The sequence below is a fragment of the Pezoporus flaviventris genome, unplaced genomic scaffold (genome assembly GCF_033815535.1).
Source record: "Pezoporus flaviventris isolate CSIRO_AGI_PZ_B2104156 unplaced genomic scaffold, CSIRO_AGI_Pfla_v1 ptg000141l, whole genome shotgun sequence".
Classification (NCBI taxonomy): Eukaryota; Metazoa; Chordata; class Aves; order Psittaciformes; family Psittacidae; genus Pezoporus; species Pezoporus flaviventris.
In genome coordinates this window covers 340613-355524 of record NW_026892689.1, presented here as the reverse complement: position 1 = coordinate 355524, position 14912 = coordinate 340613, and the positions used below count along the sequence as shown (strand labels likewise).

General features: G+C 37.1%; 1 protein-coding gene across 1 annotated transcript in view; it reads right to left on the bottom strand.

Moving 5' to 3' along the window:
- Positions 1-14912, bottom strand: part of MCTP1 (multiple C2 and transmembrane domain containing 1) — a 259309-nt gene that overhangs the window by 98246 nt on the left and 146151 nt on the right. The window contains exons 10-11 of the mRNA XM_061479092.1: positions 10946-11039; positions 1957-2059 (exon numbers count right to left, since the gene is read on the bottom strand). Coding sequence (XP_061335076.1) covers positions 1957-2059; positions 10946-11039 — 197 coding nt within the window. The remainder of the gene's footprint in view (positions 1-1956; positions 2060-10945; positions 11040-14912) is intronic.

Below are 14912 nucleotides of genomic sequence, written 5' to 3'. Positions count from 1 at the left end.
TTGCTCTCTGTGAGGCTTTCTGGGCTGAAGTTTTCCGAAGGATGTTGCTTTAAATCCCCTACCTGGCGCTTTTGCTCTGTGAGCTGCAAGGAGAGCCAGCCCAGCGCAGCACAGCAGCTGGGATTTACAGCAGTCAGCAGCAGCAGCAAGAGCCTTTAGAAACCTTAAACACTGCTATCCTTGCAGCAGTTCGCACTGCAAATACTTTGAAATCCATGGGTATGTCAACAGAAATAACCGCGAGCCACACGAGCATACCTTAGCCCTGACAACAAGCTCTTTCATTCTGAAATCCTTGCTTAATTGTAGATATACAACAGTCATTACAACAAATTGGGAACAAGCAATATGAAATGCGTTTTTCAGCTACTACTGCATTTTTTTTGCCTGCAAGCTCCACCACCACGCATAAAAATTGTCATTGTACATTGTAAACTCTCAAGTGAAAAATCCACATTCATTATTCAGAGAAAAAAAAAACAATACAGAATTGTGTGAAAGAACTCTTCTTTGAACAAATGGCTGATCCAGGAATTACAAATTCAAGCAAAGCAGTTTAACTTCAGTAAAATCTACACCTCCAGGTGAAACGGGATTACTAGCCCAAAATTAATTAACAAATCTGAGGATAAATAAAATGATCAATGCAAATATACACAGAAGAGAGGTAAAAACGCTGCTTGAAGGCTTTTTGAGTTTTCCTACTTGGTTAGTCTCTTGTCTTCTACAAACCTGGGCAATTTCTTATGCAGAGAACACTGTCCGTGCAGAAGAGATTGATTAGTTATTTGCGCTATTAGCAGGTAATTAAAAATAAATTAATGAAGAGTTTAATGTGGCTTTGTGGATACATAAGTGAGGACAATGTTAATAAGCTAATGAAAAGTACAACTGTTATGAGATTTTTTTTTTTTGTTCCCAGTTCATTACTGAGAACTCACTGCAGGGCAAAAATAGCTACAGATGCCAAATATAAGAATGATAAATATAGTAAAATTAAAAAAAAAGAAAAGAGAGAAAATTAAAATCAGAACAAGTTTTCAGATCACGGGCAAAATACAGTCTTTTCATTTATGATAAAGTGAAGTAAATACACAAAGCTTATACAGGCTTTGCAGTGGATTCTGAGCTGATTTCAGTAGCAGAGAAACCTACAACTGATCAGTTTTCTACTCACCGGTGTCACACTGCAGCCAGAGAGAGAAAAGGAGGCAGGAAAAAAAGGCAACTCAGCAAGACAGATACCAGGAACATTTTGTTTGTGGAAGACTTTTTTCTATTTTGCCAGAGCCTTTTGCTTCAATGTAACAGGAAAAAAAAAAAACCCTGACCCAACAAACCAACCAAACAAAAACAAAAACCAAGAAACCCCCCAACAACCATATCACTTCCCAGTAAACTAAATGCTTAAGACTGCATTTTATCTAATAGCTGCATTGTGCTGTTTTGATGCTAGATTGTATTGTGAGAAGTGCAGTTGGTCAATGAAAAAAAAAAAAAAAGAAAAGTATCTGATCATAATTCAGGAAAGTATGAACATATTTATAAATATTCCTTTATGAAGTTACCTAATGTTTATTAAAGTTAACACCACATTTTAATGAAGGTCATAATCACAGTATCTTTTTTCCCACCCAACACTTCAGGGCCAAACCCAGTGCGATGTATTTGGCCTTGAAAACTTCAATGAACCTGACAGGAATCTGGAGTGCTCAGCCTTACTCACAGCTGGTTTCCAAGAAACAGACCTTGTTTTTTTACCTTTAAAATGGCAGCTCTTCTTTATTTTTGTTCATGTTCTTAATCCTCAAAAAAATTATTCAGCTGGCTAGTTTGGAAATACCAGTATGTCACTGCTTTCTTTCTTTAGAAGCAGCAGTAGATGGTTTTGACTCAAACATATATTCAATTCAAAACACCCCATCCCCCCACAAAACACAAAATCCAAACACCTACAATGTGAAGATTTTGTTCCATTCTGGATTGAGGTTCTTGTAGACGGTATGTGTCAGCAGTCTGTCATTGTTCAATTCAACTACACAAAATGGGTCACTTTTGCCTGTAAAGGAAAGTTTGGAACAAAACATATCAATTAAGAAAAACACCACGAGCAAGGCTTAGAGAACATTAGTTATGGGGGGTTTGTTGATTTTGTTGTTGAGGGTTTCTGTTTTGTTTCATTTTGTTTTGGTTGGTTGGTTGTCTTTTTTTTTTTTTTCATTTTAAGTTTTTTTCCTAAGCTGCACTGTTAATTCTTACAGGAATTAATTCAGGAAAAACCTATGGTCTGCATTATGCTCAAGATGACTATAACAGGCTGTTCACCTCTGTATTCTATTAATATTCCTCAGTAAAATAACATCTTTTTTGTCTTAAAAAAAACAAACCAAAACAACACACACACACACACAAAATCAAAAACAAACAGACAAACAAAAAAAACAGAAAAGAAAAATATCCCCATAAGACTTTTGGACGAAAACCCAGCATGTTCCTAAAAGGTGCTACGCACCCTTCTCAGACAGCCAACGGAACTTTAATGGTGCCAATTCTACACTGTTTGTAATGAAAGCATAATTAGAGCATTTTGATATTCCACATTATTTGGAATAACATAGCACCTACAATACTTATATCCAATGATTACTATGCCCTACATGTTTCATGCTGAACAAATCCTTTCTCCAAAATCAAAAAGCCTTAAAGACAGTCTCAGATAAAAGCCTAACACCAGAGAAAGTGGCCAAGTACAATTAAACAATGAGACAATACCAGCTGGAATGATAGGCAGTACTCTCAGCACAGCAGAAGCTCAAAAGTGGTTGAGATTTTTGTACACATTAAAGCACAACAAGGTAGCTTTGCATAGATTTACAAGAAGGTCCCTCAGCATGAAAGCCACCACAGGAGAAAGTATGAAGACGCTGCTTCGAAAATATAGTATATAGATAATGGAAGCAGTATCCTAGATTGGGTATGGAAATTGATTGACTTTTATTTTTTCCAATGTAATAAAAAAAAAGAACGGGATAGCATGCATGTGTCTGTCTGTGTGCGCCCCAAACATGAAATATGACTGCAGGTGAGCAGTGCTGATACCAAGCAAAGAGCAAGAAAAGTCGTCCTCACTGAGAGTTTTGGGGGAAGCCATGAAAGTTATGCTAAGCTTTTTCTTAGATATCCATGAGGCCAAGGTTTGGAGAAGAAGGAAAGTAGATGCCTGAATCTCATATTTAAAAACAGATAGGTGGTGTAAAAAAGGAGCTCTCTGCAGAGGGAGGAAGCAAAAGAAGGGAAGATAAATATCTCCAAAGTTTCAGGGCAACCCTGAAATCTCCTGGAAGGGGAAGAAGATGTTGTGAAGAAGATCTGAGGAACAGCTATGAGGGAAGGAGCTGTTACAGAATCATGAGTGATATGACCGTTAACAATAGAGAGGCAATAAAAACATTGAGAGTTATGGTTAGAGTTGATATTTACCTTCTCTAGAAAACAACATACTGCTGAATCTTTCCCATTAAACCTGAAAAGTGACTAATTCATTACTCAGCAGAGATGGATATATCACACATCTCAATGCTCTCCTACTTTACAGCCCTAAAAGGTAGTAGGAAACTTTAAAAAATCATATTTGTTTAAGTTCTTTAGATTTCAGTATTTGAAAAAGAAAGACTCAGTTAAAATAACTGGGCAGAAGTGATAGAGCAGGCAAGCTAGGTAATACTACTTTATCTCCTTTTTTAGAGTATCATCAATCATATTTGCTTATGATGTTACAATGTTATATCTGCCTATTAATTATATGCAGTGTCTTAAGGACACCTGTAAATAATGAGAAGGTATTTACTACATTCATTTATTTTCTGCATTCATTGACATGAACTTTTTCAATTATTCTCCTTTTAGATTTATAGGGATATTAATCACAGAGGTCCCCAATCAAAACAAAGACAAATGATTTTCAGAAAAGAAAAAAAATCCCCCTCTCACACTCAACATTCAATGTGCCCTCCCCCCTATAACTTGAAAACAGTTTGAGACCAAATTTGACAGAAAGAAATATTGTGAAAGGGAAAAAGGGAAGGCCCAAATATTATAGTTGACAAGTAGAAGTTTCCTGGTTCTGAGCATCTCCGAAACAGAGTACTGGTTTTGCCATACAAGGAAGCTATGAAGTTTTCATCTGCAAAGCCCTTCACCATTGCCTATGGGCACTTCTTCCACATGCTAAAACACTCATCACAACCAATCTGGGTATCTTAAAAGCAACACACTTCACTGACATATGGTATGCGCAAACGTTATTTGGAAACCAACCCAAATAAGTGAACATGAAAGACAAAGCCAGAGCAATGTACAAGTACTTGGTGAAACTCATATCCATCTGTCATCTTTAAAGTTCTCATTATTTTAAAGGACAACTGCAATCTTAACTCGCACTGACAGCCATGGCAACTTGCCGCATTGCAGGAGTTTTCAAAATTATGGGATCATTCCCAATGAAAGACTTAAGAGAGCACTAAAATATTAAAAGACATCATCCTTAGGTCTCTTTGGTCTCTAGCAGGACCAAGGAGAATCTGGGAACTTACAACATATACGCATCACTGTACTATTCAAAATCAGGACTTTAAGCACAACACATATTCTAACCAAGGCAGATAACTTTTGTCTGGTTAATCCAACTAGCAGTTTCAAAAATTATCAACAGATAAATAGTTTTCCTCATTTCCTACATGTCCTCTGGAAAACTTATTGTACTTCAAAAGATTAACTTGCAAGAAATGGCAGAGAGCCCAGGGTTAGCTCCCTGTAAGCCCTATGGCTATAGAAAACATGCATTGTGTCATTACACGTCCAAAGACACAAATCATTTGCTGGTTTCGTTTCTTGAAGAGTTTTTTCAACTAAAGGAAATATGTTGCAGACTAAATATAGATAAGCATTTAACATTTACCTGCCACTGACCAGTCCGTAAAGTTACTTAAACTCCAGCACTAGCTAGACCACGAACAGTTTTTAAACAAGTCACTGAAATTTATTCTGCACTATTAGATTAATTTTTGCACTGTTAAAATTACTTTATCAAAACTGAACTAGAATCCCAAAGATTACTGAAATTGTTTTTGAGAGATTAAAAATTTAATAAGAGATGTCAGCTCCATTTCTACTTTTAAAAGCCAAGTTCACAAACCATGACTTCATAAAGTTCAACCAAGTTTAATGTGGTTATGAAAGCTGAAATATAGTTTGAATATTTCATAGGCTATTATGGTTCTCCCCTACCGCTGGCGACGCTTGTCCATTATGGATCTCAGTCCCCACAGCCAAAAAAGGGCCTTTATTTTGGGGAAAGACAAGACAGTCAGTTCATGACTCTGGGGGGCAGTGCCACTCATGCAGACGCTAATGTCACTAATGTTGTTCCAAGCTCCCTGCCAGCCAGCTGCTTGGAACAGAGCAGTCACTCTGACCTTTGGCCAGGAGGAGGAATTGCTTAATAGCATGAGAAACTGCCTTATCTAATGGATTAAGTACAGGACCCAGCCAAATGCCAGCTTTGACAAGGACTCACTCTGTCGGCCTTAGCTGAGCCAGTTAACCTTCCCTAGTTTTTCCCATCTTTAAAATAGAAATGATAATTCCCCTTTAATGGGGCTGCTGCAAACATGTTGCAATGGACCCATATCATAAGTGCATAAGATATCTCAGTATGCAATCCAGTGTAGCATGACAGTTGTGTCAAACTCATTTCCACAAAATATTTACAGAAAAAAAAAGAAAAATGTTAACAACCACAAGTCATCCTTTCACTGCATATTTAATTCTAAACGCTGTGATTAACCAAGAATCTCTTTTAAGTCCTAATTTTGCCACTAGTATCTTAAGCCTGCTACTTTCTTAAAAAACAAGTCACTTTGCAGTACACAATATTGGACTGATGTCTTGAGACGACCTATGCAATAGTAGCAGGTGAGATTTTATCTATCGGAGAACACTACCCATCTAGTAGATTTCAGTACTTCATGAAGATAATTCAAGTGTATATTGAAATCTAGTTGCACTAATTGACAGAGCAAATTACTTCTGGAACCATATTTCCAAAGGGCCTCTGAATTTATTCCTTCAATTTTACATGCATGGGCTTCCATACCTTTGTGAATTTAACAATTGTGTACATTACTCTGACGTTTCCTAGCATTTGAAGAACAATTTCAAAGACTATTTTTGCACATGTGGTACAAGGACATTTTAGTAAAACAGATTTTAGAAAACTCATTTACATTCTGCACATTTAGCCACCTTGGTATCTTCATCCTCAAGTATTTTAATCAAAATTTTAACATGGAATTTTCTTAGAAGAGAGTCAGATTTTCATATATAAAACTGAAAAAGAAGGAAAAAACAATCTTCATTTTTTATGCTTAGTTTCTGTTCTTCAGAGGAGGAGACGCCTGGAAAGCTTTTGACTGTAAACTGAAGTATCACCAAGTATCACTCTTCAGTAAAATCTTTCTGATATATCAGGTTCTGAAATCATGGTAACCAAAAAAAAAAACCTCTCAGATAATTGATTAGTAATAAGGTCAGAAATACAAGTAAATTTACTTCTAATGAAGACTGGACACACAGTAATCAAAGTGTTAAAAATTCATTTCATGCACATCTCATTTGCCTCCTAGCCGATATTTATCACATAATTCTGTGAGAAAGTAGAGGCCTAAGATGCTCCAGATAAATGTCTCAATTAATTGTACAGAGGTAGCCCTCTTTGAGCTGAACCAGAGCTGTGAGCTCTTTATTAAAAGCACTATTCTGTAGTCTGTAACCTTGTTCCTTGACTCCTCTCTAGTTTCCAATTTAAACAAGTCCCCATGCGGCCCACTCTAAAGGGCTTTGTCTCCCTGTCATTGTTAAGAGAGCCGAGGCATCCTGGAAGTGTGAAATCAGACCTCATGAGCTGAACGGTTCCCCAGGGAACGCCAGACCGCGCAGAAGGTCAAAGTCATGGGCTGGACCATCTGAAAGCGTCTGATCGCTGGTCTGTGACACAGCAAGCAGGGTGGGGGCAGGGGGAGCAGGGAGCCAGGGGGTGAGAATTGAACATGTCTTAATTAAAGCCCAAAGACAGCAAAACAAACTGTTTTCTAGTCAGGCCGTCACACAGAGCTTGGATTTTGCTCTGCTAAAGAATCTGAGTTGCTAACTATTATTCCTTAAAATAATAGGACTTCTGCTGAAACTGATCAAACCATGATCAAACTGATCAAATGAAACTGATCAAAGCACATATTTTCCCAACCTGTTTGTTTCTTGTCAGTAATATGGCAGGGGTTTTCAACTGTATACCACGATTCAAGGAAAAGGAAGAGCTCATCTCCCCAGCAAAGGAGACGCAAGCACTGCCTGCAAAGCCTGCAGTCCCCCACTGCAACATATCTACAACTTGCTTTGCTGCAAACAGGATATGCCTACCTATTGCCCCAACTGCACCATGTCACAGGATCATAGAATCCTAGAACCACGGATTGGTTTGAAGCTCATCCATTTCCAGTCCTCTGCCACAGGCATGGACACCTTCCACTAGACCAGGTTGCTCCAAGCCCCATCCAACCTGGCCTTGAACACTGCCAGGGATGGGGCAGCCACAGCTTCTCTGGGCAACCTGTGCCAGGGCCTCAGCACCCTCACAGGGAAGAACTTCTGCCTAAGATCTGATGAAGGGTCTATTGCTTTCCAAAACTAATACAGGTTAGGTGAACTGCATATGGTTTCAGAAGCTGTCATGGTAAGCTGATTATGCTCTACATCTTACTGCACCATCACATATTTCTTGGTGTAAAGGACACTTCTGTAGGCACACATGTTACTATTCCAGGACCCCGCAAGCAGCTGAACCCTCAATAAGGTCTGCATGTGTTCCAGAGTAACCACAAATGAGCAAAGACTCCTGTGGGGAAAGAGGGATATAAAACTTTTTAGCTGAGATTTTAGGGAGAAAACAGCCTTACAGTGAACAGCTAAAACACAATGGAAGAGTCAAAGAACCTTTCCCTTCAAGAAAAAAAGTAAACTCCACACTCTATGTCCCCCCGTTTGTTAGATCATTGTTAAAAAAAAAATTAAAAGAACCCCCATATTTTCCAGACAGGGACATTTGCTGTAACCAAAATTTCCAACAAAACATAATTTTGCATTAGTGAAAGTCCTAGAATTGTGTTTTGACCATGGAAAGATGCTGCTTTTGCAGAAGAAACATCCTCATAGACCTGGCAATTCTCTCAAAGACCCCAGTCCTGGAAGACACCCTATTTTCCAGCTGTCCCTACAATCAAGGTCAGCTTTCAAGCACCGGCGGGTAATCTCTCAACTCTCCAGTGCTTCTCCCTTTCTTAGACTTCCCTGCAAGGAAGGTGAGTAGGGAGAGATCTCACTTTGTTCTTTTCTGGAGTATATTTAAAACTCAGTTCTGGCATGTTTGAGCAGCACCTCATTTTCAAACACATGGTGCCACTTGCTCCCACAACTCTACCCTAATTCCAGGCCACCCTGCCACCTTGTTCAACATGTTTGCATGGGGGGAGAGGGCAGTTTGTAAACTGAGGCATGAGCCACCACCCTTAATCTCTCTCTTTTAAAAAATTGTCTACACTAACCTGAACAATTTGAAGTGCACTGTCCAACACTGGGCTATTCAGACTGGATTAAAAACTGCCCTTGACTGTCAATAGTTTGCTAGGGGCTTGGGTGAAGTGACCTACTGTAGCAGCATTCAGTTGAACAAGGCTATGGGCTTTCTAAGAAAAGCAGAAGAATTGAGGGTTTCATTAAAAAGTAATTTGTGCTTTTTACTCATTCATTCAACGGGAGTCTCAACTGCTCTTTATTCACGCAGAGTTAATACAGTATTACAACACTGCTCAATGAATGTATTTGTAACAAAAGAAAAATTTCACAATTTGAAAGGAAAAAAGAAATCCTTGCAACTGTAGCAAGATTGATGACTACTTAAAAGATTACAGAAATCTTTTTCTGTCTATGCTTACGCTTAATGATGGAATATTAAAGATTTTTAAAATCCACTCAGCCCAAACTAATAAATTTTGATTTATTGCTTCACATGAAAAAAAATTCTGAAAGTGAAAGGGGACACACTCAGCAGACAGGAAGCAAAGCAAACCACACAGGTACTATACAGGTGTTTCAGCTACTTTTCAGACTCGGGAGGGCAAAAGATTAACTCTGAAAAACAGCATAGTAAGAAGAGCAAACTAGTCCTTAGGAAGCAATCCTTAGTCACGTAAATTACACCACTGATGACAGCACTCTCTACACTGACTTATAACATTGCCCCATTGAATCAAGGTGGAGGGTCCAGTTTCAAACTACTTTTACAAATCAAAGTTGAATCACCAAATGACTACTTTACTTCTAAAAATTATTATTCAAAGTTTAATCTGACATCAATGATCTGTACACACCCATAAGTTACTAAAAGTAAATATACATTACTGCAGCAATTAATAAAACCTCTTTTCAAAATACAAGGTATGTTTGTCCAAAATACGTTATTTCTGCAGTGTCTAGAATGCACAGCCATCTTACAAAACATATCTGCCGTACAAACATTTTCTTGCCAATGAACAGAATATGTGGGACATGGGAACGTATTGACTGTTCTACTCTTTGTGACCGCCATTGTAAGTGAAATGTCTGAAAATTTTTGGTAGCTCTGTACATCCTTAATTGAATCAAATGTATTTCCAAAAAATTTGTTCAACCAGCACAAATGACATGTTGATCTGTAAAAGTCGAAGACTGAACGAGGTCAGGGACTGAATTATCCCATTTGCCCCTGAATAACTTAATCTCTCTCTCTGTTCAGACCACATTGGATTATAAGGTCAAATCAGAGACAGCAATCTTTAGAAGCATTTCTCCAACCTCCCCGAAAATAGAATCTGTTATTTTGCGTGCCACAAACTGGATGATCACTTACAGCAATAAAGTCTTTGCTGCTGACTTGGCTGAGGAAGAAAAAAATACTGGTGCTCATGCTAATTCACAAAAAACTATCAAAAGTTAGTATGTTGCTATGTATCTACTTCTGCTCCTGCAACAGAACAGTGTCCAGTTTGCAGTTAAACCAGCTAGATTAGTATAATTTTTTTTTTTTTAATCTTTTTTTTTGAAGCAGAGATGTCTGTTTGCTGACACAGAAGCAGCTCATTTTGCGCCATTCAACTTGTGCAGTGAGAAGGTGATTGTACTTACAGGAGACAACCTGGATATTTCTGGAGAAATATGGCCATTATGGCTGAAATACTTTTCCTTATTTTGAAAAGCAAACACTTGAATTATCCATCCAGCTTATGTTACAGAAACAGAAAATAAAAAAAGACTTTTTTTTATATTTCTTAAACAGACAAGCAGTAGTTACAGGAAACTGCAATTTTTTTTGCATTTATTTGAAATCTCTGAAATCACTGAAATGTCTGAAATCAACACCAGCTTTGCTAAATATCTGGCAGATATCAAGCTGCTCTTTTGGCAACAAATTTGAAGTTGCATCTAAATCTAGCACCTTTCATTTGCCTAGTCCTCTGGAATTCAACTTTAATTTGGATAGTTTTGTATTTTTTTTGTCTACTAGAAAAAGAACTCTTTTCTATGTATTTTTCTGGGGACCTCGGATGGAGAAAAATGTATATTTCACCCTCCTGAGAAGTAACCTATGTAGTGCTCTGCTAGCATTAGAACTACTTGCTGCCATGCTTGCAAAAGTTTTGTTTGCAGGCTTTCTTCTTAATGAGCAGAAGGTGAGGCTGAGCTCTGTGAAGACAATAATCTTTAGATAAACTTCTGGTTTAAGCATGTTACACTTCTAAAAAGGTCAAGTCTTACTACGATATTTATTATCACAGAAACTAAAATGAATCCTTGCCTGTGACATCAGCTGCCATCAATGCTTCTGCCCTGATGACCTTCACCTGAAGAAATCCCACATCCTTCATGTTATGGAACATCATCATTGGACTCTAAAAAATAATAAAAAGAAAAACAATTCTGGGTTGCAAAAAAGACAAATCAGAACAATATTAATAGTCTACTCCCCAGCTCAGATGTTAGTGTAATTTTGTCTAACATACCCATACTTCTAAACACTATTTTCTGGAGAGCGTACAGTTGTCAGTGTTTCGAGTGTTTTGCAACTTTAACTTCCCAATCAAGAAATGAAAGGAAAAATGAGAATATGAATTATTAAATACATCACCAATTCTACTGCCTTAATTCTCATGAAAAACTGTCCATCAAAATTTTAAACTGTATCAGTGTAGTAATGAAATTAATATAATTAAACAGTTCCTCTTCCTGAATACTTTTGTAAGATACATGTTCACATTTTCTATTTTTTCTATTTTTCTATTTTTCACTTTGGTGGCTCCAACAAAATTTTGAACAGTGACTTAGGGTCAATATTGTTTTTTTAATTGTAGTTCACTGTTAAATGCAAGCTTGCACATAGCTTGCAAATAACAAGAGCAAAAACAATCAAAAGAGGACTTAACAAATTTCATAATAATCATGTACAAAAATATATTTATATATATATATAAAAGAAGACTTAAATGCTGGTTCTAATTCCATGGCAGAAAGCACGTACCATAATTTTTTTTTTTTTTAAACGTACATTTTAGCAATATATACAGATATTGAAATGAGGAATTAAAAATTAAACAGCAGGCTAACACTTGCATTTATTCATTTAACATAGTTCAGAAAGCTGTTTGGAAAATGTGCTCTGTTGCTGCTCTTTTTTCAAATAACTAGAAGTAACCGTCTGGGAGTATTGCACTGGTTAGGTGTGAAATGCTAGAATTCCCATGATCTAGCTTTAAATATATTTTAATAGTTGCAGAATTTCAAATGACAGAATATTGAGTGCAACTTTAAATCTGCAATTAATTAATAACCAACCTGTTATTATCATTCAGTTTTAGATAACCTAGGGGAGGAACTCCAAAAGAGAAGACTAAAATTAGATTTTCAGATTCATTTTAAATCATGTACTTTTATGTGGCCCAATTTTTGGTTGCTTTTGCAAGTCTTGTTCATAAATGCTAGTATGTAGCTTTATGTTGAAGTATTTTAATATCTGGACTAATGCATTTAATGCCTGTGGACTTTTCTAAAATTTTAATGTAGTGCAGATGAAACCTTTTCCACTGCTTATGATAATGTCCAGATTTCTAGAAAACACTAACATCAGGTAAAACACCAAGTCAACAGTTCTTTAATTTACTATGAAGGCAAACTCAACTGTTACGGAAAAGCAGAATAAACAACATCACTGATCTGAAAACCAAAGGCACTGTTTAAATGAAATATTAAATGTCTTCTTGCAAAAGGTACAGCATGTTTATGCATTGATAACCTATCCATTAAAATGGGCATAATATGCACCCCTTGTTAGAATTGTAAGACAATTCTAACAGTTAAATCATCTCATACTAATTTCACAAGCACCATCTACTGTTTAGAGTGGAGGTTTGACCTTGGTATACGGAACAGTGGAACCCAGTTAACTGTAAAACCCCACATGTTTCATACATATGAACACATGCATGCATGTTATCATGAGCTAATAATTAATAATATTTTTATAATTTTTAATACATTAATCACCAGAAATACAGCTTAAAAATACTGTCAGTCAAATTTAATCAGCACTCAACCCTCTGCTTGTGTGCTTACACACTGAAGGTGGCAGAAACAGTGTTACAGATAGCACTGCTAAAATTCAAAAGCATGTTGGCACCATCCCTGATTTATTATAGCAACGATCAAGGTTTGGATGCTTCTTATCAGAACTGATACCACAACAGATATAATTCTGCTCTAATACCATGATGAAGGTGAAAGGATTTACAAAAACGTTTCTCAGTTTCACCCAAGTTTCCCAATGAACAAAACAAACACCAAGCTGCAGAAACAAAACAAAGCAAAAGCCAAACACAGAGCAAGCCAAGTGAACTGCCCCCCCTCCTGATGTGCTGTACAGTCCCCTTTTCTCCAAATTTCACCCTGGTCAGCTTATTCTGCCAAAAGGCACCCATGCTGTATTTCACTTTGCTGCCTTTGTCAGCATCCTGCAGAATAATTATTTTTGAACTTTCAGTTCCAGCAAGTCAGCTGTCTTAGATTCATTTACTGCACATCGTGACTTGCAGAGACTGCTGGAAACGTGTACAATGCTGTGGCAGAGACTGGAGAAGAAGCAAATTATTTTAATATGTTACTTTAAATACATAACCTTAAGTAATGATTTATCAGATGATATTCTGTCTTCTTATTTATGACCATTGTTGAAGGCCTCGAAACCTGCATGGTTCCTGAAGCCTGAAATTTCCATAGCAGAGGAATCCGTGATTTGCTGTGAATCTTTTCAGCCCTCAATAGATGGGGAAAGATTGAAATGCTCTGGAGATGAGTCCTCTTTATTTCTTTAATGAAAGGCTGTATAATATATTTTCTATATGGCTGCAGCAGCTGTCAGGGAGAGCATCTCAGTTCAGCTCTATTATGGGAGAAGCAATACCCCATCCTATGGCATCAAGATACACTGAGGGGCCAGTGCTGATTGACAGCTTGTCACCATGACGTCTTATTCCATCTCTGTTATGGAGAAAATTAATGTCACACCACCAGCCTTATGACTTGCTGTCATCTTAGAACTGCTCACCTTTTATCAACGCTCTAAATAACGTTTCAAGCCCATCGTCTCACGGTGGACAATCTGGTCAAGGGACATTAAACCAGATGACTGTGAAATGTCATAATAAAAATGGAATGCTAACAACTTCTTCTCTAAACTAGCTCCTCTGGTTTTTAAACTGTGACAAGGGGGACCATGGGTTCAGCATACCAGTTCTGAAAAGGTCATACAATCTCTCTTGGTCTGTACCCATTAATGCGCCCCCCTCCTCACCCCAAAAGGAATTAATCTTTTCAGACAATTGTGGTAAAATAATGGTTCAAACAGTAATGCCTGTTTAATTTGTAAGGCTCTGATGTTCAGCTACAAATGGTTAAATGACAGTAATAGAGTCATTTTCCAAGGCTATTTGATCTGATGGCAAGGTCAGCTCATTAACTGGTTTCGGCTGCAGAAAGGGTGCAAAATACATTTCTCAAATTGTAGCTAGATTTTTTTTTTTAAGAGGACAAAAAAGAAACCCCAAAATACAGCTACTCAATGGGGAAAAGTACATCTTGCTCACTGCATACACTTCCTTTGTATTGGTTCTGAAGGAGAGAGATGAATACCAAAGACAAATCAAACACCAGTAAAAATAAACTGCTTGAATTTCAGTAACAGTTATCACTTCTTTCTTCTGCTACCCACCAGTCATTTTAATAAAAACAGTAAAATTTATCACAAAGGTACATTGATGCTATAATTTTCCAAATACATAATGAGAAATTCATGCTTCTGCAATAGAACATCTTCCAAAAAAATAAATGTTTTTGAATGCCTACAGTAATGTAAAACCAAGAAAATACACAAATCTATTGAATATGTAAGAAACAGAAATAAATAGATTGCTCTTATGCCACATGATTTTGCTTTACACTGGGAACAAAAACCAATTAATAATACACAGTTGCCACATGTTTCTATACTGCTACTGAAATCATCAAAACTATCAGTATCACTTGGCTGCCATATCACCACACACAATAATTCACAGAAATACAGTACTGTTGCACTTGGTAGCAGGAAGTATGTCACTTCAAAAACATATTTATTATTACATTTATTAAGGTCTATTCTTACAACCACAAGCTGTCTATGTGAATTCCAAAATGTGCAATAATTCTCTTAATTGTAAATATTTTTCAAAGATGGT